General features: G+C 36.7%; 1 protein-coding gene and 1 non-coding gene across 2 annotated transcripts in view; both read right to left on the reverse strand.

The window, feature by feature from the left end:
- Positions 1-27300, reverse strand: part of FMNL2 (formin like 2) — a 421529-nt gene that overhangs the window by 97466 nt on the left and 296763 nt on the right. The window contains exon 6 of the mRNA XM_044669873.1: positions 26970-27122. Within this exon, the coding sequence (XP_044525808.1) occupies positions 26970-27122 (153 nt within the window). The remainder of the gene's footprint in view (positions 1-26969; positions 27123-27300) is intronic.
- On the reverse strand, positions 19496-19601 carry LOC123243391. Its single transcript, XR_006505929.1, has one exon. It is a non-coding gene; the product is annotated as a U6 spliceosomal RNA (small nuclear RNA).

Raw genomic sequence — 27300 nt, forward strand, 5'->3', positions numbered from 1 at the left:
ACTTGGAACCAATATTGACTCCAAGATGGAAGGTAAGGGTTTTATTTAAAAAAAAAAATGTCAAGAGCTGACTTAACAGATAACTGAGACAGATATGGGAGATCTCTTGCCAGGGTGACTCTGGGCCTAATCAACCAAAAATCATTTGTTAATTACCTACTTCAGCACTGTTCTAGGCCCTAGAGACAGAAAGATAAAAGTGAATCACTCCTTGTCTTCAATAAGCTTACATTCTGTTGAGGCATACAGAAACATTTTATATACAATAGATTAATGTCAGAAGCATAAAACCTATGGCTGTAGGAACCAAACCTAGAGATTGAAGAACTAAGTTTCCATAATGATTAGTCATTAGACCCAGAGAATTCAACACACAATCCCAAATCTATGTGTGGGAATAGGAAAGGGCTATGAAGTCAATGAAAAGATTATTTACCCAATCCTCAGATTATTATGAATGTTTTATAAAAACTGTGCATATAGGTCTCAAAAGTCATTCTGCATCCTTCTGGCTAAGAGACCTACTGATTCCCTTCAGTTAAGCTTCATGCAGTTCATTTTCAGGGGAAAAAATGGACTCCCCAGTCTATTCTATGTGCTAAGGAAAGCAAGGGGAAAATGCAGAGCTGATAGTCATTAAAGTCCCTGGGGTTTGGGAGCTTAAGAGTAGGAATACACTCCTTGGGAATTAAACGTTAGAAGTGCATTCATGCTCTCTCTCTCTGTCTCTCTCTGTCTCTCTCTCTATATATATATACAAACACATACACAAGTATGTGTGTGTGTGTGTGTGTGTGTGTGTGTGTGTGTCTACATGTGCATAAATATACACAGAGCTTTTAAAAGCATCTCTTTCTAATAATCGATTTGTATATTTTACCCGTATCATAAACATGAGGGCTACTGGGAAGTATAGTTTTATCAGATGGAAGAAGAGATTAAAGGATCTTGAGAGGTGGAAGCCAGGAACTTTGGAGCCCTAAAAAAAGGAGCATGAGCTAGGGATGGAAGCTAATGCAAAAGGGAAGGGAGCTGCTACCCCAGATTGACTATAAGAATCAACTATAATGGGGAGCATTTGGATTTTTGTTTGCCTTGCTGATATGCTTAAGGAGTGATTTGCCTGAAAAGAAAATTGCTGATTGCCTGAATGGGCCTGCCTCATGGTGCTTCTGAGTCTTTTAAATTTATTCACTCTCCATTTCCTCTCTATGCCCTATGTCAATTCAAATATTTAGTCCTCAAGATTTATTAAATAAAATCAAATCCAGACTCAGACACCTCCTAGCTGTGACCCCTGGGCAAATCACTTAACCTCTGTCTGCCTCAGTTTCCTCAACTCTAAAATGGAGATAACAATAGCACCTATCTTCAAGGATTGTTGAGGATAAAATGAGATAATACTTAAAAAGCACTTAGCTTAGTTGCTTAATAATTGCTTGTTTCCTTCCAACAATATATGCATGTACACACACACTCAAAGTACCCTTACAGCTATGCTCCCTTACCTTTACCTCTGACAACTTTTGTTTTCTTTAAGGTTCAGGTCAGGTGCCATCTTTCTACATGAGGTTTTTCCTGATTCCCCAGAGATAAAAGTGCCTTCCCCCCCCCCAAAATGACCTTCTATTTTGTAAATATTTTTATATACATAACTACATTCATGTTTTCTTCTCCTTGATAGATTATAAGCACTTTGACTGATTTACTTCTGTCTCTTACTCCCAAAGCCTAGGGCAATGCCTAGGACATAGTAAGTACTTAAATATTTACTGATTGAATGATTGATATGTCCAAGATTCTAAGTGAAATAAAGATAACAAAATATCATTCCTTCTCCTAAGGGTTAATATATACTCTCACATACCACCAACTTAAGACAAAAGAAAATATTCTAACTACATAAGAAATGTACAAAGTCCCATGAATTCACGGTAAGGAAATAGTATTTTGGCATAGGCAGCAATCAATCAATCAATCAATCAATAAGTATTTATTGATGGTTTCTAAGCACTAGGGATACAAAGAAAGGCAAAAACACTGACCTTGACCTTAAGGAGTTTTACTCCAATGGAGAAGATGATATGCAAACAATTATGGACATATAAGATATTTTGCAGTTCAGTCATTTCAGTCACGTTCGACTCTTTGTGTGACCCCATTTGGAGTTTTCTGTATATTGGAGTGATTTGTCATTTCCTTCTTCAGTTCATTTTGCAGATTGGGCAACTGAGGCAAACAGGGTTAAATGACTTGCCCAAGATCACAGAAGTAGTAAATGTCCAAAGCCAGATTTGAACTCAGATCTTTTCAACTCTAAGCTGAACTCTCTATCCACTGCAACATCTTGCTGTCCCATATGAGATACATACAGGAAAAATTAGCATTGATCTCAGAAGGAAGGCACTGGCAAAAAGGGAGACTAATAGATGCTTCTTGCAGAAAGTGAGATTTTTGGTTGGGACTTCAAAGAAGCTAGGAAGTAGAGAAGGAGAATCAAAGAGAATCCCAGGCAAGGGGAATAGACATTGGAAACAGTGTAGGGAAATAGTATTTTAGCTGAGGATCCTTAGAATTTCAAAAAGTATAAGTTAAGGGTGGAAAGAAAGAAAGAATTCCAAAAGCAGAAAATGGTATCTAGAGAGGCAGGAGAGAATGGAATGTATGAACTGTCCTACATGACAAGTGGCATGAGATAAAGCTCAGACAGGCTAGTGCAGTCTTATGGCAATTGGCTTCAGGAGCAAGTGGGAGAGTGCCTTTGACTGGTTATCTGGCTATATTCACTGTACAGCATGCAGCTAGCTCTGCAGACAACTTCTTTTGTCACTGGCCTCTCTTCCAGTGAATGCAGCGGTATAGTTTCCATGCTGACCTCTCCCAAAGTCCCAGCCCACATCCTACCAGATCACTTCCATCTGGAAACACATGTAGGTAGCGTATCTTCTAGGTGCCTGATAGAGCTGATTAAATCCTTTTAAGTTAAAGAAAAATTATTCAAACGAGAAGGCACCAAGAAATCCATGCATACATCACAGCTATGATGACACTCTAGGTACGAGACTGCACCCCCAAATCCTGAGCAAATAATGGTAAGTTATTTCTAAGTCAACAGCTTTATCCAGCTGAGGGCTCCATATTTTGCTATTAGGGAAGGGAGAAGAAGGGAATAAGCATTTTATGAAGTGCCTACATTATAAACAGGGCATTGTGCCTTAAAAATATCTCATTTGATCCTCATACCAACTGTGGGAGGTAGGCACTATTATTACCCCCATTTTGTAGTTGGGGAAACTTGGGCAAATTGAAGTAAAGTGACTTTTCAAGATTCTAGAGCTAATTTAAGTGTTTTAAATCAAATTTAAATTCAGGTCTTCTTGACTCCACACCCAGCACTGTATCTAATGTACCACCTAGTTATCTGGATTATCTAATTCTTTAATTAAATAATGTCCTCTCTCTACCATAAGATTCTTTCAAGGTAGCTTCTCAGATCAATACCAATGTATAACTTCCTACCATTAAGTCAGAGCATGACTGTCCAATGTTCTTTATGCTGCTAAGTGGATGGTTTTGAATGCCACCTGGACTTGATTATGGAGGTAACTGGAGCCTCTGAAAATTTCTGAGAAGGGCAGTGATGTGGTTAGTGCTATAATTACTGAACCCTTCTGCTACGTGATCAGCACTACACTATTCAAAGAGGTTTGTACAAAAATAATGCAGTTTTGTCCAGAAGATGTTGCCATGTGATCCTTACATACAGCTTTTAAGAATCCATTTTCTAATAAGCTATTATGTAGCAACACAATTTACATCAATTTTGAAATCCTCTCAATGATGTATTATTAGAAGTGGCTACAACCATAAAGCCTTTGGATGAAATGATGACATGGAAAAAACCTGAATCCCACAAGAGGAACTGATCAGGAAACAAAAAATAAACAGCATATGAAGGAAAATGTTTTTGACACTTAGCTACTCTCCCTCAGACTTTGGGTTCTGGTTGTCTGCAGATTACATCTACTTGATATCCACTAAGAGACTCCCAAAAAAGAAATTTACTCAGGCTATTAGCTCACCTGCTGTCTTAATTACTCATATGCCCTTCCAAAGGCATAATAAAATCTGAATATTAGTAAGCTCTGTTAAGAAAAGCTCAGGGCTCAAGGTGTCTGTGGTTGAAATAGCCTTTAAATGCTCACTGGGCTTTCCCTGAGAAGGGAAAAGTTTTCATTGGAGGTCAACAGCTGCAGGAAAAAACAGGTAAATGTGTCATAACTTGACTTTATACCAAGCAGAATTGGAAGAGGAAGGTCTCTTGACAAGGAACATTTTTCTGAGAACCATAGAATTATGGAAGCAGTAGGTCTGGAAGTGGGTCCCTTATTCCCTTTTCTTTCATGGCCAGAAATTTTCCCCAACTCTGAAGCTTTAAAAGTAATTTCTTGAGGATGAGCTTTTTGTTTAATTTCATCCTGAGCATTTTTCTTCTCCTAAAGTAAAAACATTTATCTGATTTTTGCTGTGGATTCTTTATCATCAGAAACATGAATGGACAAAAAGTAAAGTCATGTAAAGAAAGGACTAAATAAGCAGTACAGAATACTAGTTTGAAATTTAGTTTTGTCCTCATCTTGGTAAACATATAAATTTATATACACACACCCACAGCGTGTGTATGTGTGTATTATTGTTTGTCCATTTTTAAAGAGGATCAAAGACATCATAGTGTGATGTTTTAACTTGCTTATGAACTAGATTTAAGTGAGGCAGAGTTGAATAGAGCGATCAACCTCATTCTCTCTTCCAGGATCATTGAAGTCTAGTGGCAAGACAAAAGCCAGAAGGACTGGCAATGGCCCCAGATGCAATGCGATCTTGGCCTCTTCCAAGCTCTAAGTGCTTCACAGTGCCTGCTTCAGCCACGTTCATGACTATTGGAACAAATCATTCTCATCCATCCATTCTACTGGGAGAAGTCTTCGCATGCTTAGGGTAGACATCCCCCATCTCAATAACAAGTTTGAGGCTTGTTGTTACTCTCAACCTAGTTGATCTGGTAAATCATTTTTTCCAGGGTGAGTCTACTGCAAATACTACAGTTTCTTGGAGCCTCATGTGAGAGTTGGGTGAAAGGCATACACCAAAAGTAGATAAGCAGCCCTGAAAAGGGCTTGGCAAGTTCTCCCACTAGAAGTACTACTAATCCTCCCAGAACACTACAAAGGCTGCCAATTTGCACAAAATTAAGATAAGAGAATCTTATTCTCTCAATAATCTTATGAAGATTAGATTTTCTTTTTTTTTTTAAGATTTAAATATTTCATTTTTTTAGAAAAATTTTCCATGGTAAAATAATTCCTGTTTTTACTTTCCTCTACAACCCCCTTTGCCCCCTCCCCCATAGCCAACACACATTTTCACTGGTTTTAACATGTGTCATCAATCAAGACTTATTTACATATCATTGATAATTGCACTGGTGTGGTCCTTTTCAGTCTACATTCCCAACCATGTCCACAGCAACCCATGTGTTCAAGCAGTTGTTTTTCTTTTGTGCTTCCACTCCTGTAGTTCTTTCTCTGAATGTGGGTAGCATTCTTCTCCATAAATCCCTCAGAATTCTCCTGGGTCATTGCATTGCTGCCAGTACAGAAGTCCATTACATTCGGTTTTACCACAGTGTATCAGTCTCTGTGTACAATGTTCTTCTGGCTCTGCTTCATTCACTCTGCATCAATTCCTGGAGGTCTTTCCAATTCACATGGAATTCCTCCAGTTTATTATTCCTTTGAGCACAATAGTATTACATCACTAGGATATGCCACAATTTATTCAGCCATTCCCCAATTGAAGGGCATACCCTTGTTTTCCAGTTTTTTGCCACCACAAAATCTGCAGCTATAAATATTTTTGTACACGTCTTTTTATCTATGATATCTATGGGGTACAAACCCAACAATGCTATGGCTGGATTGAAGGGCAGGTAGTCTTTTAGAGCTCTTTGGGCATAGTTCCAAATTGCCATCCAGAATGGTTAAATCAGTTCACAACTCCACCAGCAATGCATTAATGTCCCAATTTTGCCATATGCCCTCCAACATTCATTACTCTCCCCTGCTATCATTTTAGCCAATCTGCTAGGTGTGAGGTGGTATTTCAGAGTTGTTTTGATTTGCATTTCTCTAATTATTAGAGATTAAGAACACTTTCTCATGTGCTTGTTGATAGTTTTGAATTTTTTATCTGAAAAATTGTCTATTCATGTCCCTTGCCCATTTATCAATTGGGGAATGACTTGATTTTTTTATACTATTGATTTAGCTCCTTGTATATTTGAGTAATTAGACCTCTATCAGAGTGTTTTGTTATAAAGATTTTTTTTCCAGTTTGTTGTTTCCCTTCTGATTTTGGTTGCATTGTTTTTGTTTGTACAAAACCTTTTTAATTTAATATAATCAAAATTATTTATTTTACATTTTGTAATTTTTTCTAACTCTTGCTTAGTTTTAACATTTTCTCTTTCCCAAAGATCTGACAAGTATATTATTCTGTGTTCACTTAATTTACTTACAGTTTCCTTCTTTATATTCAAGTTATTCACCCATTCTGAATTAATCTTGGTATAGGGTGTGAGATGTTGATCTAAACCTAATCTTTCCCATATTGTTTTCCAATTTTTCCAGCAGCTTTTGTCAAATAGTGGATTTTTGTCCCAAAAGTTAGGCTCTTTGGGTTTATCATAAATTGTCTTGCTGAAGTCACTTACGCCAAGTCTATTCCACTGATCCTCCCTTCTATCTCTTAGCCAGTACCATATTGTTTTGATGACTGTTGCTTTAAAGTATAGTGTAATATCTGGTACTGTTAGGCCACCTTCCTTTATGATTTCTTTCATTATTTCCCTTGATATTCTTGATCTTTTATTCTTCCAAATAGTTTTTTCTAATTCAGTAAAAAAAGATTTTCAGTAGTTTGATAGGTATGGCACTAAACAGGTAAATTAATTTGGGTAGAATGGGCATTTTTATTATGTTCGCTTGTCCTACCCAGGAGCAATCAATGTTTTTCCAGTTGTTCTGATCTACTTTTAATTGTTTGGAAAGTGTTTTGTAGTTGTGTTCGTATATTCCTGTGTTTGTTTTGGTAGATAGATTCCTAAGTATTTTATATTGTCTAGGGCATGGATTGGCAACCTTTTTGGCTGTGAGAGCCATCAACTCCACATTTTTTTAAAATGTAATTTTGTGAGAGCTGTACAGTGCTCACAGTGCGCGCTCCTGTTAACAGTGTGCACTCCTGTAACAGGGCCTGAAAAAAAATTTGACTTTATGGCTCCTGCAGAAAGAACCATATCTGGCCCTCAAAAGAGCCAGATATGGCTCAAGAACCACATGTTGCCGACCCCTGCTCTAGGGTGATTTTAAATGGTGTTTCTCTTTCTACTTTTTGCTGCTGTGATGTGTTGGAAATATATAGAAATGCTGATGATTTATGTGCATTTATTTTGTATCCTGCAACTTTGCTAAAGTTGTTGATTCTTTCTACTAGCTTTTTAGTTGATTCTCTAGGATTTTTTAAGTAGACCATCATATCATCTGCAAAGAGTGATAGCTTAGTCTCCTCATTGCCTATTTTGATACCTTCAATATCTTTTTCTTCTCTAATTACTACTGCTAGTGTTTCTAGTACAATGTTAAATAATAGAGGAGATAATGGGCATCCCTGTTTCACTCCTGATCTTATTGAAAAGGCTTCTAATTTATTCCCATTGCATATGATGCTTGTTGATGGTTTTCGGTATATATGGTTTATTTAGCTTAGTCTCTTCATTGCCTATTTTAATACCTTCTATTTTTCTCTCTAATTGCTACTGCTAGTGTTTCTAGTACAATGTTAAATAATAGAGGTGATAATGGGCATCCTTGTTTCATGCCTGATCTTATTCGGAAGGCTTCTAATTTATCTCCAGTGCATATGATGCTTGTTGATGGTTTTAGGTATATACTGTTTACTATTTTTAGGAAAGGTTCTTCTATTCCTATACTTTCCAGTTTTCAATAGGAATGAATGCTGTATTTTGTCAAAGGCTTTTTCAGCATCTGTTGAGATAATCATGGGATTTTTGTTTATTAAATTGTTGATATGGTCAATTATGTGGATGGTTTTCCTAATGCTGAACCATCCTTGCATTCCTTGTATAAATCCCACTTGATCATGATGGATAACCCTCTTGAACTCTTGCTGGAGTCTTTCTGCTAGCATTCTATTTAAGATTTTTGCATCTATGTTCATTAGGGAAATAGATGTATAGTTTTCTTTCTCTGTTTTTGATCTACCTGCCTTTGGAATCAGTACCATATTTGTGTCATAAAAGGAATTTGGTAGGACTACTTCTTTGCTTAGGGGCAGCTGAGTGGCTCAGTGGATTGAGAGCCAGGCCTAGAGACTGGAGGTCCTAGGTTCAAGTCTGGCCTCGGACACTTCCAGCTGTGTGACCTTGGGCAAGTCACTTGACCCCTACTGCCCACCCTTACCACTCCTGGGCCAAGGACGGTCCCTAGCCCAGATGAAAAAAGGAGGAGGGTTGGGCGTGGGGCTAGCAACCCCACCCTGTAAAAACTACATCTGCTAAAGAAACTGCAACCTAAAGTAGGGGCAGAGCTAGCCACTAGCTCAGTGGATTGAGAGCCATGCCTAGAGATGAAAGGTCCTAGGTTCAAGTCTGGGCTCAGGCACATCCCAGCTGTGTGACCCTGAGCGACTGTGTGTCCCATTGCCTACTGGTTGTGGCCCTATGCTCCTAGAATGGAGTCCCAGGATAAAAAAAAACTTCTTTGCTTGTTATATCAAATAATTTGTATAGTATTGGGATTAGTTGCTCTTTGAATGTTTGATAGAATTCACTTGTGAATCCATGAGGGCCTGGCAATTTTTTCTTAGGGAGTTCTTTGATGGCTTGTTCAATTTCTTTTTCTGATATGGGATTGTTTAAGTATTCTATTTCTTCTGCTGTTAATCTAGGCAATTTGTATTTTTGTAAATATTCATCCATATTACCTAGATTACTATATTTATTGCCATATAATTGGGCAAAATACTTTTTAATGATTCCCTTAATTTCCTCTTCATTAGAGATGAGGTCTCCCTTTTCATCTTTGATACTGTTAATTTGGTTTTCTTCTTTCCTTTTTTTATTAGACTGACCAGTACTTTGTCTATTTTATCTGTTTTTTCAAAAGACCAGCTTCTGGTAATTCAATAGTTCTTTTACTTTCTATTTTATTAATTTCTCCCTTGATTTTTAGTATTTCTAATTTAATTTCCATCTAGGGATTATTAATTTGCTCGCTTTCTAATTTTTTGAGTTGCATGCCCAATTCATTAATCTCTGCCCTCCCTAATTTGTTAATATATGCACTCAGTGATATAAATTTTCCCCATAGAACTGCTTTGGCTGTATCCCATAGGTTTGAGTAAGAAGTCTCATCATTGTCATTGTCTTCAATGAAATTATTAATTGTTTCTAAGATTTATTCTTTAACTAACTGGTTTTGGAGAATCATATTATTTAATTTCCAATTAGTTTTTGATTTGCCTGTCCATGTGCTCTTACTAATTATTATTTTTATAACATTATGATCTGAGAAGGTTACATTTATTATTTCTGCTCTTTTGCATTTTTTGCAATGTTTCTGTGCCCTATTACATGGTCAATTTTGTGAATGTACCATATGCAGCTAAAAAGAAGGTGTATTCCTTTTTGTGCCTATTTATTTTTCTCCATATATCTATTAAATCTAATTTTTGTAGGATTTCATTCACCTCTCTTATCTCTTTCTTATTTATTTTTTGGTTTGATTTATCTAGATCTGAAAGAGGAATATTTAGATCTCCCACTAGTGTGGTTTTACTATCTATTTCCTTCTTGAGCTCTTCCAGTTTCTCCTTTAGGAATTTGGATGCTATACCATTTGGTGCATACATGTTGAGTACTGTTATTTCCTCATTGTCTATACTGCCTTTTATCAGGATGTAATTATCTTCCCTCTCTCATTTAATCATATCTATTTTTACTTGGGCTTTGCAAAAATCATGATTGCCATTCCTGCCTTCTTTTTCTCATTTGAATCCCAAAAGATTTTGCTCCAGCCCTTGACCTTAAACCTGTTTATGTCCAACCGCCTCATATGTGTTTCTTGTAGACAACATGTGATAGAATTTTGGTTCCTAATCCACTCTGCTATTTGCTTCTGTTTTATGGGCGAGTTTAACCCATTCACATTCAGAGTTATAATTATCAGTTGTGTATTCCCCAACATTTTGGTATCCTCTCCTAGTTCTACCCCTTCTTCTTAGGCTATTTCCTTTTAGACCAGTGCTTTTTTAAAAACCAGTAACCCTTGTCCCCTCCCTTGATTTACTACCCTTTCCACTTCCTCTCTTATATTCCCCTCTTTTTAATTTTTAAAGCCTAACAAATTCCCTCCCCCCTCTCCTTCCCTCACTTTTTTGACCTCCCCACTCCCCTGTTTCCCTTAGTTTATCCCTTCTGACTTTCTCAGTAGGGTTAAATAGAATTCTATATCCCAATGAATATAGCTACTCTTCACTCTCAGGGTTAATTCTGCTGAGACTAATGTTTAGATATTGCCTCTTAATGCTCTCTTCCTCTCCTTATTATAATAGTATTCATCCCCTCCCCTTCCCATGCCCTCTTTGTGTGGTATAGAATATCCTATTTTTCTTATTCATTCAAGTTTCTCTTGGTGCCATCTACTAATCACCCCCTTCTTTCCCTCCCCCTTGTATAATCTTAGACCATTTAGTGCTCCAACCTCTCCTTATGAATAATTCTTCTAATTACTATAATAGTGAATACAGTTTTTGAAAATTACACATAACATTTCTCCATATAGGAATACAAATAATTTGATTTTATTGAAGCCGTTAAAGAGGCAAATTTAAAAATAAGATTTATCTTTCTTTCCCCTCTCTTTCTTATTTACCTTTTCATGTTTCTCTTGGTTTTTGTGTCTGGATATGAAACTTTCCATTTAGTCCTGATCTTTTCTGTGCAAGTACTTGGAAATCTTCTATCTTGTTGAATGCCCATACTTTCCCCTGGGAGTATATATTCAGTTTTGATGGGTAGGTGATCCTTGCTTGTAGACCCAGTTCTTTTGCCTTTCTGAATATCATATTCCAAGCCTTGTGGTCTTTTAGTGTGGAGGCTGCTAGATCCTGTGTGATCCTGATTGGTGTTCCTTGATATCTGAATTGTCTCTTTCTGGCTTCTTGTAAAATTATTTTCTTTTACTTGGAAGCTCTTGAATTTAACTATTATATTCCTGGGGGGTTGTCTTTTCAGGGTTTAGTGTAGGGGGTGATCTATGGATCCTTTTAATGTCTATATTGCCCTCTTGGTGTAGAACTTCAGGGCAGTTTTGCTGAATCATTTCTTGTAGTACAGAGTCCAAATTTCTATTAATTTCTGCTTCTTCAGGAAGACTAATGATTCTCAGATTGTCTCTATTAGATCTGTTTTCTTGATCTGTCAGTTTCTCAGTGAGATATTTCATGCTTCCTTTTATTTTATCAGTCTTTTGACTTTGCTTTATTTGCTCTTGCTGTCTTGAGAGATCATTGGCTTCTACTTGCTCAATTCTGGTCTTTAGAGACTAGTTTTCTGTTATAATCTTATGGTTTTCCTTTATGGTTTGGTCTATCCTGTTTTCCAGTTTTTTAATTTTGGTCTCCAATTTGCTTACCATTTTGTTTGATTTTTGGGCTTCTTTTTCCATTTGGGAGTTTCTGTCTTTTAACCTGTTAATTTGCTTTTGAGCTATTTCCCACTTCTCTTGCCAAATCTCTTCCATCTTTCTCATGATCTCAGATTTGAACTTTTCAAGAGCTTGTGACCAATTTTCATCTTTTTGGGAAAGATTGGATGTGATTACTTGTTTGTTCTCCTCTGTTTGCTCTGTTGTCTGGATTTTTTCTGTGTAAAAGTTGTTGAGTGTTAAAGATTTCTTCTTGGTCTTTCTCTTTTGAGATTCTTGCGACTGGCTTGCCATTATTATTATTTCTCAGTCAGAAATCTGGGTGAGGCTCTCTGCCTATCCTATCAAGCTGTGGAGCAGCTTTGGTCTAAGTCACAGCACCATTTGCCCTCTCAGCTTTATCCTCATGCCCAGGGTCGGTCTGTACTCTTTAGGCTCCTGAGGTCTCAAGTCTAATTGTTCTCAGGGACAAGCCACCTGTTGGCCCCCTTGCTCCTCTGCCTGAAGCTCCTTTAACAGTCTCAGGGCCCTGCTTCCACAGTCATGCACACCTCTGCACTGGGTCCCCACCCAAGTTCCGTGCCTGAACTCAAGGTCTAGGTCCACGCCTGCACTCAAGGTCTATGTTCAAAGTCCGGTTCTTTAGTCTCTTGGGGTCTTAAGTCTTGCTGCTCTTAGGAGCAGGCCCTGGTGATCCCAGGTAGCTGCCAAGAACTTAATGAATGCCCCAAATTTGCTCTAACTCTTGCATGCTGGCTTTGGCACTGTAGATGTTGTGTGTGTGTGTGTGTGTGTGGGGAGAAGGATGTTGCTCAGCTCGCATTTTAATGAGAGCTATTTCACTCCCTTATAGCATGGAAATGCCCTGATCCCACATACCTTCAATGCTGTGTCCTGTTGTGGGGTCCCTTTTTTTTTGTCTGGATTTGTTTTTATGTCCTCTTGAGGAGTCCTATATGTGTGGGTTAGGAGAGGTTAAGCAGCTGATTTTACTCTGCTGCCATCTTAACCCGGAAGTGAAGATTAGATTTTCAAAAACACTGTCTGGTTAAGTAAAGACAGATAAAAATTATTCAGATAATTCAGATCAACTGATCTTAATTTCTTATTTCAGTAAGTCATCCTAAGGAAAAAAATTAATGGAGGGCATTAAGCATCTATGTTGTTGACTTACGCTGCTTAAATTAATCTGTCATGTATATAGTCTGTATATAAAAATAAGATTTGATTGACTAATTCAATCAAATCACTCTATCAACTTAAAGTTAAGTGATAAATTGTTATACCCTGATCAGAGCAGAAATGGATCTCAACTGAATAAAATCAAAGTGATTCCAACTAAGAGTGAAAAGACCTACATATAAGCCACAAAATAATCTGAATTGATGTTGCACAGAGATCATGTTAATATAGGCTAAAGAAATTTATTCATATCTGAAAGGTTGTCTACAACATATCCAGTCAGTAGGGAACAAATAGTTCTTTGAGTGATTTGGAATTTAGCAGTAGTTAATGAGAAGATTGCATTCTACCTAGCCAAACCTGTGAGAGGGAGTTTTTTGGAAAGAGAAATCACCTCAGTATTAGCCTTAGTATCCTCCCCTCTCTGTCACAATACTCTTGGTTTGAGAAGGAGGACCCAATGAACTCTGGAAGTCCACAAGGGCTTCCTATCAGCATCATAACAATGTCCTGTAGGGCAGCAGCAGGCAGCAGTGTCTATCTCAGGAGCCAAGTGTAGACTAGACACAGATTGATATACTTAGAAAGAAACCAGCAGTGAAGCTGGATTATGCCCAAGGGGAACTTCTTAATGACTCCACAAAGATAAAAAAAATAGCCTTCCAAGAATCAGAAACTGTGAACTACCTATTTGCCATATAGGCTTTTTAAGCCTGAACCCACTTTGCCCTATACTCTGTATATATTGGTGGGAGCATATATCTCAGACTTTGGGGGAGATATTTTGTTTCTACTATGCCACTATGCCATTTTGTCACTTATATTTAGGTCTTTTCACTCTTAGAATCACTTTGATTTTATTCAATCGAGATAAGTAAATTTTGTTGTTCAGTTTTTTGAGTTGCATTTAATTCTTCATGACCCCATTTGGATTTTTCTTGGCAAAGATACTAGAGTGATTTGTCATTTCCTCCTTCAATTCATTTTATAGATGGGGAAACCAAGGCAGACAGGGTTAAGTGACTTGCCCAGGGTCACATAACTAGGAAGTACCTGAGGCCAGATTTGAACTTAGAAAGAGGAGTCTTAAGATGAGTCTTCCTGATTCCAAGTCCAGTGATCTAGCCACTTTACCACATAGCTGTCTCTATACCTTTATAACAAACTTTTCTTTACATAATAGTCTCTGAACTTTCTACAGAAAGCCTTACAAAATTTTCACTGTCTAGATCATAAAGGTACCTAGAAAGATGGAAGGAAAATGGTATTTTCAACATACAAAGTAAACTGAACTAGTCCAATAAAATGATTTCAAAATTGATGAGAGAGAGAGAGAGAGAGAGAGAGAGAGAGAGAGAGAGAGAGAGAAGAGAGACAGAGAGAGAATCAAGCAAAGATTGACCAATATTAGGTGTAAACCTTAAAAATTCCTATGGAAGATGATGTTTTTCGTCCAGCCAAATTAGGTACCTGACCCACATTAAAAGAGGACATCATATAATTAGCCTGGATTGTGTTAGTAGTCCTTTTTTGTTGCCAATGTCTAGGCTGAGAGGAATTTTCTTAAGAATTTGGATCTGGGCTTTCCTCCTACCCTGTAGACATTATGTCACCTAAGCCATATTTAGTCTATCAATTAAACTCATAAAAGATCTGATCCTACAAAATGAGCTCTGAACTTTTTTTACTGTCTCTATAAGCCAAAGGAAACAAAATGGAAGTAGCGGATGAATCCAGATAATTTAGTTGGGGAGAATATTCCAAATTAGTCGTCTAAATTTCTACAAAGATCATTTTGGTAAATTTTTTTTTTTTAACCTGGGACTCCATTCTAGGAGCATAGGGCCACAACCAGTAGACAATGGGACACACAGTCACTCAGGGTTACCCAGCTGGGAAGTGTCTGAGCCCGGACTTGAACCTAGGACCTTTCGTCTCTAGGCCTGGCTCTCAATCCACTGAGCTAGTGGCTAGCTCTGCCCCTACTTTAGGTTGCAGTTTCTTTAGCAGATGTAGTTTTTACAGGGTGGGGTTGCTAGCCCCACGCCCAACCCTCCTCCTTTTTTCATCTGGGCTAGGGACCGTCCTTGGCCCAGGAGTGGTAAGGGTGGGCAGTAGGGGTCAAGTGACTTGCCCAAGGTCACACAGCTGGAAGTGTCCGAGGCCAGACTTGAACCTAGGACCTCCAGTCTCTAGGCCTGGCTCTCAATCCACTGAGCCACTCAGCTGCCCCTTGGTAAAAAATAGGTATAAGTTTTTGTCTGAATTAAATTGACTTGGTATCAATGGCCTGTTATCACCATTGGGGCACCTGATTTCATTACTCAGGTAAATGAAAGTTAATATTTACTTTGATGAATCTAGAAGTAGTCACATTTTTTCCAGAACAGTGATTACCATCTTTTTAATTCTTGCAGCCCTGAGTTAAGTAAGTGGTACCTGAAATTGGGAATACCTGAATTCAAATCCTGCTTCAGCCACTTAGCGTATGGCCCCACGCAAATTGCTTAATCTCTTTGTTTCCCTGTTTTCATCTAATAAAATTAGATAATCAAAACACTTAGCCCACACTTACTCTGGTACCTAATATGTTCAAGGCACAATGCAGAGTACTAACAGAGCACAAAAACTTCAAGATTTGGTTTTGTTTTCATAGTACACAAATGGTATGTTTATTTATCAGGGGGCCTTTTAGATGCCTTTGTCCATACATTCATTGGAGGAAGCCTGGCATAATGGATAAACCACTAGACTCTAGTCAGGAAGACCTGGATTTGAATCCTATCTCTGGTACATATTAGCTATGTGACCTAAGTCCCTGACTCCCATTTTCCTAATTTGTAAAAACAAGGGAGTTAGATTTGATAGCCTCAGAAAAATTTGAGTGAGGATGACCTGAGTTCAATTCCCGACTCCTACGCTTACTGGATGTGTGACTCTGAACAAACATCTTAATTTCTCTCTGCCTTATTTTCCTTATCTATAAAATGGGACTAATAATCACATCTTCCTCATAAGGTTGTTCTGAGGACATATGTAAAGCACTTTGCAAACTATAAGTATTCATTATTATGCCAGCTCATTATTATTATTGTTATTGCTATTGTTATGGAAATCTGTGTTTAGAACACACTATATTAGTTAAGCTATCCATAAAAGAATCAAAAGAAGATATCCTTCAGCATAGCACTGGCAGATTAATCTTCACAACTGGTTCCTCCTCTACAATCTTGTATCCTTTATTATCTTTGGTTTGGAAGTTAGTGTATGTTAGTTTAGAATCACTAAATGTTAGGCCCAGAGACCTTAGAAATGATCTTGTCCAACTCTACCATTTTACACATGAAATGCTAGACGTCCAAAAGAGTTAAGGCACTTATCCAACATACACACAAATAGTAGGTGACTGAGGCAGGGCTAAAATTCACTTCACATTCCCAAATCTAGCCTTCTTACGAAAACAATTTTTTATCCCCAAATCACATTTTACAGATGAGGTAACAAAAGCCTATGGAGGTTAAATGATTTGCCCAGACATTGCTTGTAATTTGAAACAATATATTTGAATTTTTTAATTTTTCACATGTATTTTTTGAATTTTTGAATGTATTTTTGAAACAATACTTCTTTGTATAAATGTCTTTTGCTTCTCTGTTCTTGCACACAATTAGGCAATGATTGAATGCTTGACAATGAGCATAGCACAGCTAGGTGGTGCAGCTGAGTATTGGGCCTGACATCAAGAAGAGTTATCTTCCTAAGTTCAAATATAGCCTCAGATACTTCCTAACTGTGTGACTCTGGGCAAGTCACTTAACTCTGTTTGCTTCAGATTCTTTGTCTATAAAATGGGCTTGAGAAGAAGACAGCAAAGGTTTGCCAAGACAGAATCAGACATGACTTTAAAATGCCTGAACAACAGCAATAAATGGTGCAGAGGAAAGAATATTTGATTTGGAATTAAAGGACCAGAGTTTAATTCTTTGGAAAAAAAATCACTTTATCTTGTTGGGTCTCAGTTTCTTCTTCTGTAAAATGAGAAGAGTTTTCTAAGTGGCCTCTGAGGTCCCTCCAATGCCAAATCTATGATCTTTGCTTTTTTTAAACCCTTACTGTGTATTGGTTCTAAGTCAGAACAGTGGTAAAGAGCTAGGCAATGGGGGTCAAGTGACTAGCCCAGGGTCACACAGCTGGGAAGTATCTGAGGCCAGATTTGAACCTTAGGACCTCCCATCTCTAGGCCTGCCTCTCAATCCACTGAGCTACCCAGCTGCCTCCCCAATTCTATGACCTTATGAGAATTAAGAATCCACAAGCTTCAACAAAAAATGATTTAATGACACATTTCCCATTCTACCTATGGGGAAGAGTTCAGCCAAAAGTACAAGTTTCCACAGTCATTCCAAATACGACTTATATACCAAAACAAACACAGGAATTATACGAACACAACTACAAAATACTTTCCAAACAATTAAAACTAGATCTAAACAATTGGAAAAACATTGATTGCTCATGGGTAGGATGAGCTAACATAATAAAAATGACCATTCAACCCAAATTAATTTACTTATTTAGTACCATACCTATCAAACTACCAAAAACCGTTTTTACCAAATAAGACTTATACCTCTGCCTAGTCACATAGGGGCTCAGTTATAAAATCATTCTGGGGGAAAAGCCCTTCAATGAGATAAATGAAAAACCATCAGTTATCACTTTTGAGTTAAATTCATTCTCAGAATATCCTTTCTCCCATGGAAGTTTCTTCTTTTGGGTACCCTTGGCATATCAACAATAATAAAAAGTCCTCAATCTTTTGAAACCTTTCTAGTGCCTTACAAGGTGCCCCAACATGAATGATTTCAAACCTCTCTAGGCGATTTATGAGGATTACAAGCAATGCAATGTACAGAGTTGTGTTTTTTCTCCACTAGATTAGTGTCTCTCCTATCTGATCACAGGCAGTTCTGCAGACAGTCCTGGGAGGGGAACTGTAAGAGTTTGGAACAAATGAAGGTAACTTTTCTCATTCCAGGAAGTTTTGAAAACCTGTTCGAGTATGTGGTACCCACAAGCAGGCTATAATTAAAGCATATCATCATTTTCATTCTAACTGGGCTGTAAAAATATGCTCTGGCCTGAAACCTTGGAATTTACATTTTGGGGCTGAATGCATTTTTTCCTTTTTATAACTCTTAGACAAAAAAAGTATATGCAAACCCCTCAACACTTTCTGTTGTGTTTCTTGTTATAGATGTGCTAAAAAGAAAACCAGAAGGTTATAACTTTTTAGACCCATTGTGGGGAAGTTCTTGCAATTTAGAAAACCTTTTTTTTCTAGATGGTTATTATTTTTTTCCTGAAATATAAATCTTCAGGCTCTTTAGCTCCATAATCTTACTCCCCCAAGAAGGAAGAAATAACTTTTATATATTGCTTACAAAATTTTCTTCTGTTCATCTTTTTCCTTTTCTCTTATCTCCTCATATCATTTTACTCTCATTTTCTTAACTTGGGATCATGAAAACATTATAGGACCTACCATTGCACCACTTGAATAGATATCCAAATTTTGTGAATCTTTGTCATTTATCCCTTTCTCTGTCATTTATGAATAAATGGGGTGGAAAAAAGGGTTGCTCAAGCACCTATGACGTGCTTACACCATGCTTAACTGAAGGGTTATTTTGGTTTTTCATCAAGTTATTAGGATAGTGAGCAGAACCATAGGAAAGCAAATTGACATACCTTTTTAGGAGAAATGACATTTGATTTGCTTATGGTTCAAGAACTAGAAAGAAGAAGGGAAATGGAAGGGCATAAATTTAGCAGCAATGCAGCTAACAAAAAGATGGTATGGAAGTAGAGAGAGGCACGACTGGAGCCAAACCTAGATACATAGTAAATGGAGGCAAAGACCAATCACAACAGTGGAGCCCCAGGGCCAGAAATTCTAGAAGAGAAAGGGCTAAGTCCTCCAAGGCAGGGTTTCTCACTTGCGTTCCCTACACCAATGGACAGGATACCCTTGAAAATTTATTCCTCTTGAAAATTTAATACTGGACATCAGTATAATCACTGAAACTTGTTTAATGACCGCGTACAGCCAAATCATCATTTTTTAACCCTTACTTTCTGTCTTAATGAACAACTCTAAAACAAAATGACAAGATTTAGGTAAACAGTTTTAAATGACTTGCCAGAGTCACACAGCTGAGAAGTGTCAGAGGCCAGATCTGAACCCAGGTCTTCCTGACCCCAGTTCTGGCATTATATTCACTGTGCCTGTATTTACATCATTACTTTTTTCTATATATTTTACTACCCACCAAATTTCCTTATTTCCTTTCCCACTACTACAATTACAAATGTTTTATTAATAAATATGTATAATCAGGGAAAAAAAGCAAAAAAACCCTAAAATGCTCTAACCCTGTCGGAAGATATATGCCATTTCTCTACCTATAGTCTATTATTTCTTGACTAAAAAGTGAAGATATTTCACCCTTAGTCTTTATTTTTCCTTAAATATGGAATGCTTCATGAATTTGTATATCATTCTTGAACAGGGGCCATGCTAATCTCCTCAGGATTGTTCCAACTTTGGTTGTGTGCTGCCGAAGTGAGAGCTACCCTTATTTTTTTGAAGTCATGATTGGTCACAATTTTTGTCAGAGTTGAGAGGTCTCTCAGACCTGGTTCTGCTAAATTTATTCTTATTAAGTTCACATAAGTCTTTCCATATTTATGTTAGTACACTGTATCCCTCATTTATTATGGGGCAATAAAATTCTTTCATACACACCACAATCTATTCAGTCATCCCCCAAACTGATGGACACCTATTAAGTTTCCAATTTTTTTTACGGCCACAAAAAAATTGTTGCCAAAAATATTCCTATACATATGGATCCTCTTCTATCCTTGACCTTCTAGTGCTGATAGAAGACTCAAAAAGTATGTGTAGTTTAGGGATAGGAGGGAGGTAATATATCTAAATTTGTTCTAATATGGTTAAACAAATTCATAGCTCCACCAATAATGCACTAGTTGTTCTGTTCTGCCAGGATTCCTCCAATAACTGCAATGTTCCTCTTCTGGCATTATTGTCTTTCTGGTACCTATGAGAAAGAACCTCATAGCTCTTTTCACTTTCACTTCCCCATTTATCAATAAATTGAATATTTTTTCACATGATTTTCAATAGTTTACATTTATTTTGAAAACTGGCTGTTTAATTCTTTTGACCACTTGTGTACCAAGCAAATGTCCCCTATAACTGCCACATTCTTAATAAAGAAACACTATTTTCCAAATCAGCTATGCTCAAGACTTCTTCTCTTTTCTTTATTCCCTAAGGCAAATCATTTAATAAGTCCTGTTCATTTGAAACAACTCTCACAACTATGTCTTCCTCACCGTTCTCACTACCACCAATAGCATTATCACCATAACTAGCATTTATAAAGTATGTTAAGGTTTTAAAAGAACTTCCATATGTAACCACATTTGAGAAGTAGATACTATTATTATCTCCATTTCCCAGAAAAGAATACTTAGGAAGGCCAAGAGAAGTTATATGATTTGCCATTGCTCTTTCCTCTGTTCCATACAAATTTCTTCTTCAAAAACTAATTAGAACTACATTCAAATATGTATGTTTCTTCTGCTATAATAGAATTTAACCTTGGAATTAGAACTCAGTTGCTGATTGTGATTGGCATTATATTGACTACGTGAAATCCCAAGACATTGTACAGCCCTTTTGGAAGAGATTGATAATCACTCAAAAGAGTTTGGCTCATCCAAATAAAGGAACAATTAAATGGATAAGGAATGTCTGCTGCCCAGATTTCGACATTTGTTTTAAAGGGAACCCTAGAGAGCTTGTCCAACAGTATGTATATTTGGAACAATAATTAAAGAAGAACAATGTAGCAAACCTTAGCATTAAAAAATAGGAAGAGTGGGCTGGATTGCTTTTGGAAAGCTGCAAAGCACTTTTACTGATCTGATGTTTTCCAAAGCAGCCAAAGGACTTTTTGACACAAACATATTCGTGCTGTTGCCATATTGTCACTGAGTCTTGAAACACCACTGCCTTTGAAGAATTGAATATGAGCACCACACGATGGTTAGGTGGCACAATAGATAACCTGCTAGGTCTGGAATCAGGAAAACTCATCTTCTTGAGTTCAAATCTAGCCTTGGATACTTCCTATTTGTAGGACCTGGGCATGTCATTTAACCCTGTTTGTCTCAATTTCCTCATCTATAAAATGAGCTGAGGAAGAAAATAGTACATGACTTCTAGTATCTTTGCCAAGAAAATCCCAGAAGGGGTCAAAAAGAATCAGACAAGACGGAACAACAATAAACAACCTCAAAGTAGCATGAGACTCTAAGCAGTATAACCAAAAAGGAATTTTAAAGAAGAACGAGAGCAAAGGACAGCATCAAAGAATTTTATAATTGAGAAGATATAAAAGTAAGGGATGACAGGTGGCTGACTAAAGCCTTCTTTCAATTGGTATATTTGTGATGTTGGGAGAAAATAAGGAAGCACTCTAGAACACTGAGTGGAGGACACCATGTGGTAAATTTTTAGAAGGGCTTAAACAAGAGTCACAAAGGGATGAATGTGTTAGGAATTGCATCTTCAGTAGGAACTCCTGAGTTCATGAGACCATGGTCCATTTGAATATCTGAGAGAGAACTAGCACCTTTCTACTTCCATATTTTTGTAATAAAGCTTGTTTCCATATGTATATGTGTAAGTAAGCTTATTCTTCACATATATTTTAATGGATTTGACAAGACTGCTTGGTTTTATGCATTGTTATTTATTAATCACAAAGGAATTTTATCCAAAGCTAAAACATACTCCAAACTTTAGGAAAGGGCCCAATCCACATTTTCAGTAGAAATGACTCCACATTTTAAGGCAAAAATAAAGTAGGTTTAGTGTATTTATGATATAAAATATAATTATGTATCATATGTACTAATAAAAATAAACATAAATATTAATATTAATTCATGCTTCAGGAATTCATATAATAGAATGTTATAAAACAAAATTCTCTTTCACATTACCATTTCCAAAAGCATTTCTGTCAAACCTCTATTTTAAAGTATTTTAATTCTCTTGATTTCTAGCCTCCTATTCCAAGTCTCATCATTCTCATGACACGAAACATTCACAAGCTATATTTGAGTATAATATTATTCATTGGTGTTGATCAGAAATTCAATTAGAGACTAAAATATAATGAAATGTCATTGTGTCTTAGTTTCTAACAATGTTTTTGGTTATAAAAGAAATAAAGCCAATAAAACATATGTTAAAAGAATAAATTAATGCTTATGCTACAATCACTTGATTTATGAAAGTGTTTCAAAACATAAACTGAAATGTTTATAATAACTTAGTATAACTAATAAGTACATACTTAGTCTCCAAATGATGCATCTTCATCCCTCAGATGGTGAGTCTTACGGTGATGCACCTAAGTCATGTGGTTTTTATATTTTAATTGGATGTGGAATGAACTAAAATATCCTTGTACCATACAAGATTAGCTCTTCTCAGCAAAATTTTATAATCCTGATTAATGAGTTTTTATTTTAATTTGAAGTTTCACAAACACCTTTTGAACTGAATCTGCTTCAGAAGCAGGTCAAAAGCAGCTCTTGTAACATTTTAACTAAAAATAACCAGGCAGAGAAAGCAATCTGGTGGTGGCATGAAAAAGGAATCCCAGTGAAGGAACCGGAAATAAGGGGGTTAAAAGAGCAAACATGTGAAGACAATCAAAAATGAGGCAATTGTGGAAAAAGAGAGAAGCCAATAAAAAGAAATCATGGAAGTATCTAAGAAGCACAGAGGACAAAGAAAAGAGGAAAAGGAAGATGAAGAAGACTCAATACAAATCAGTTTCTTCTTATGTAAAATTGAATATGGAATAGGTCTACAATTCTGATGTCTTCCTTTTCAATCTCAAATGCTTTCAAAAGGAAAAGTCCAAAACTGACATCCAGGTAAATATCTGAGAATCACAATTTTTGGCCTGGACTCTAATCTAGATATATTGTTTAAAAGTCTATCGTATAAATCAGCAAGTGTGGCTGCTGATAGCAATCCTCATTTGCATTTTAAGGATTTATGATTCAGTTTTAAAGTAAATTCAAGAAGAGTCATCTTTTTCCAAACACATTTTCAAAAAAAAAATGAAACTTAATTGGTTTTCTTAGTTTGTTAACTTCAAGTACAGTTGCCTAATAGAAGCAACATCCTGCTCTTCTTATATGCTAACTCTTCTCAACTAAACTGTACTTCTATTACACTTCATTTATAAGCAGAAAGAGTACTGAAAGCAAAACCAAAGACCTGATTAGAATAAATAAAAGGCTTCAACCCAGGAAGACATGAGTTCAAAAACTGCCTCAGACACTTCCCAACTGGGTGACCCCTTGTTGACTAGTTTCCTTATCTGAACAATGAGAAAATAGCATCCACCTTCCAGGTTAATTGAGAGGTTCAAATAAGTTAATTTTATAAAGCATTTCTTTTGTTTATTTTTGTTTTTAATTTTTTAAAATTTTTTTCCCATGGTTAAATGATTTTGTAAAGCACTTCTGCACACACTAAATAAATGCTATATAATAATATTATTTTGCCTCTCTTGGCCCCATTTCCCTTCTCTAGAAAGTCAGTAGATTGAATTAAACATCTCTGATGATCATCTCACTTTTTTTTCTGACTTAAAATTTGACTAGTAGCAGTTCAAGCCTTAGGAAAATTTGTGACTGGATCAAATAAAGCCTGACTAATATGTGTTATTTTGTTAGAGGAGCAGCTAGGTCCTCCCAAGCCTGGAATTGGGAAGACCTGAATTCAAATCTGGCCTCAGACACTTTCTAGATGTGTGAGCCTGGGTAACCTTGATTGTCTTGCCCTTGCCACTCTTCTGTCTTTAAACTGATACTAAAACAGAAGGTAAGGTCTCCAAAAAATGTTTTCTTTAGATTAGGCACTTGCATGGGATCTAATAGCAATTTGACTTTTTTGGCATGCTAAAGGACATGAGACAAATCCTAATGTTCTCAGGGGGTCCTAGATTTGGGCATGAAGAAAGGGAAAGCAAAGGAGAAACGGAAAAAGTATCTATCAAGTGCCCACCTATGAACCTGATGCTTGTGCTAAATGTTTTACAAATATTATCTCATTTGATCTTCACAATAATCCTAAGAGATAGGTTCTATGAAATTACTCAGTGGAAGAAACTGAGGCAGACCAAGATGAAGTAACTCATTCAAGGTCACATGACTAGCAATTCAGGCCCAGGGGTTTAGGCACTATGCTACTTTGCTTCCAAAATGGCAGTGAAAACAAAGATTATTAATAAGATGCCTTCAAGATTCAATTTGGTCCATATAAACCTACAACTTTACTTTTGGCTTAGATTTTACCTCATTTGACTTTTCTAATGTATTCATATTACAATGGAAACTATTAATTTAATGTCAGAAATCAAGATCTAGACTTAATTATTAAAATCCTTTTCCTATACCTAACCCCAAAAAATCAATAAAGAGGAAAAAAGACAAAAGAGAAAAAAGGACAAATTAAAAGAATAATGAGCATCAAATAATTAAAATCCATATACCACTGAAATTATATAACCATCTTGACTTTGCAGTATTTTGTGAAACTATATCCTGAACAGGACCATGCCTGTAATAGTTTATCAATCCCCACAAGTTGGATGATATAGGACTGGTTAATAAAGATTCTTAGTAAAACCAATGAGCTTGGGAACCAAAATGAATGAGATAAGTATTCCAGTTACTGGTACTGGTTATCAGAATTCTTTTCTCATAAGAAAGAGAAGGAAAGATATTAGTCATTAGTTTGCTCTGAAGTTTTTTCAGCAAACGGATTTTAGAACTGGTTTCTTTCAAAAGAACCATAAAGGAGCATGGCATTCCTTATCATTAAGGACACAAAATCACACAATGCTAAAAGTTATCCCCTGATGAAGATCATTCCATGGTGTTCATTACCCAAAACTTATATATCTCATGAACTCACTCATTACACAACGTTCACTCTGTCTCTCTCCCTCCCTCCCTCTCATGCATTCATTCATTCTCTCTCTCATTCATTCTCTCTCTCTGTCTCTCTCTCTCTCTGTCTCTCTCTCTTTCTCTCTCTCTCTCTCCCCCTCCCTCCCTCCCCCCCCCAAATAATCAAGAAAAGCTGAAAATGGGAAGAAAGAGCTTTCAATTCTCAAGGTATTTCCAAAATCCCCTAACAGATAATTAATTTTATTTCATTTTTTTACTCATAAGCCCCTTTATCCTCTCACATATCTCCCTTTGTTTCCTTTTTGTCCAGGGTCTTGAGTAACTGCTTCAGAAAGCTTAAAGTCTTTAACTGATATAATGCTAGCTTAATATTGTACACCATTCATCTAATCCATCCTTCGCATAGCTCCCCAAATGACTGTCCTAAAGCACAAGTCTGATCATATTGTTTCACTACTCATTAAACTCTAGTGACTCCCTATAATGCTCAAACTCCAACTCCTCAGTTTGGTATTTATAGCCTTTCAAAATCTGGTTCCAACCTACCTTTTCAGTTTCATTATACATTCCTTCCCCTCTCCTCACTCTATAGATCACTAAACAATCCTTTTTGTTGTCACTCAAACATATCACTCCAGTTACCATCTCTGTGACTTTTCACATGCTGTCTTTCACCTCTGGAATGTATTCCATCCTTATTTTCACCTTTCAGATGTCCGAGTTAGCATCTTCTTCAATATTCCTAATCCCCCATAATGCTGGTTAGTTATGTATTTCTTTTGTGAAATATGTGCTTATTTTGTATTCGTGAATTATTATATACATGTTTTGCACATTACTATATAGATATGTGTTGTCTCCTTCAATAGTTTGCAACTTCTTTGGGGAAAGAAACTATTTCTTTTTCTTTTCTTGAGGAGATCTTTGTACCCCATTGCCTAGCACAGTACCCTGGTATAAAGTAGTTGATTTATAAACGCTTGTTGATTGATCAACAAATGTCAACTCTGACCTATGGTTTGGTTTCAGAATCTTATCTCATTTCTTTTTTGTTGATGGATTTCCAAAAAGCTGACAAAGAGTGGTAGCTCACTATGCTTCATAATGTGAGTCCCTGGAATGGCAGATATCTGTAGTAAGAAAAAGGACTTCAATGAAAATAGAAGGCACTATTTTAAAAATATAACAAATACATTAAAAAAAATACCTGAAAACAAGTATTCTGCATACCCAGTAGCCTTTTAATAAATATTTGTTGAAAATTGTGGTATTTGCTGGTGATGGAATACAATTGTGCTCCAAGGAATAACAAACTGGAGGAATTCCATGTGAATTGGAATGACCTCCAGGAATTGATGCAGAGTGAAAGGAGCAGAACTAGGAGAACATTGTACACAGAGACTGATATCCTGTGGTAAAATTGAATGTAATGGCCTTCTCTACTAGCAGCAATGCAATAATCCATAACAACACTGAGGGACTTATGAGAAAGAAAACTATCCACATCCAGAAGGAGAACTGTGGGAATAGAAACACAGAAGAAAAACAACTGCTTGAACACATGGGTTGAGGGGGATACTATTGGGGATGTAGATGCTAAACAATTACTCTAGTGCAAACTATCAATAATATGGAAATAGGTCTTGATCAATGATACATGTAAAAGCTAGTGGAATTGTGTGTCGGCTACGGGGGGGGGGGCATCTGAGGAGAGGGAAAGAACATGAATCATGTAACCATGGGAAAAATATTCTAAATAAAATAAATTATTTAAAAAAAATAAAATTAACTTAAAAAATAAAACAAAATAAATAAATAAATCTTTGTTGAGTGAAAGCACAAAAGTAGGGAAATAGCTTTGCTGTCTGCTTCCTGTTCCTATGTTGCTGCCTCATTAAAAGGTCTTACCGTAAGGTTGAATGCCTTCCAGAGCGAGAGATGCTATTTCCAACAGGTGAGGGTAAATTGCTTCCTCTGTGCAGGTCTTCAATTGATCTACTCCATGGTTTTGATTTGTCCACTGAGTTTTCCACATTGTTCTCCAAACTTTCAAAGTCAAAACTGAAAAGAAACACATTTCCTCAGTGCTTGCAAAGCAACATCCAAATACACACACGTGTACAACTTACTCCTTTTTCTTAAAAATGTTTCTCTTCCTTCCTTCCTTCCTTCCTTCCTTCCTTCCTTCCTTCCTTCCTTCCTTCCTTCCTTCCTTCCTTCCTTCCTTCCTTCCTTCCTT

This window comes from Gracilinanus agilis, chromosome 3, assembly GCF_016433145.1.
Source record: "Gracilinanus agilis isolate LMUSP501 chromosome 3, AgileGrace, whole genome shotgun sequence".
Classification (NCBI taxonomy): domain Eukaryota; kingdom Metazoa; phylum Chordata; class Mammalia; order Didelphimorphia; family Didelphidae; genus Gracilinanus; species Gracilinanus agilis.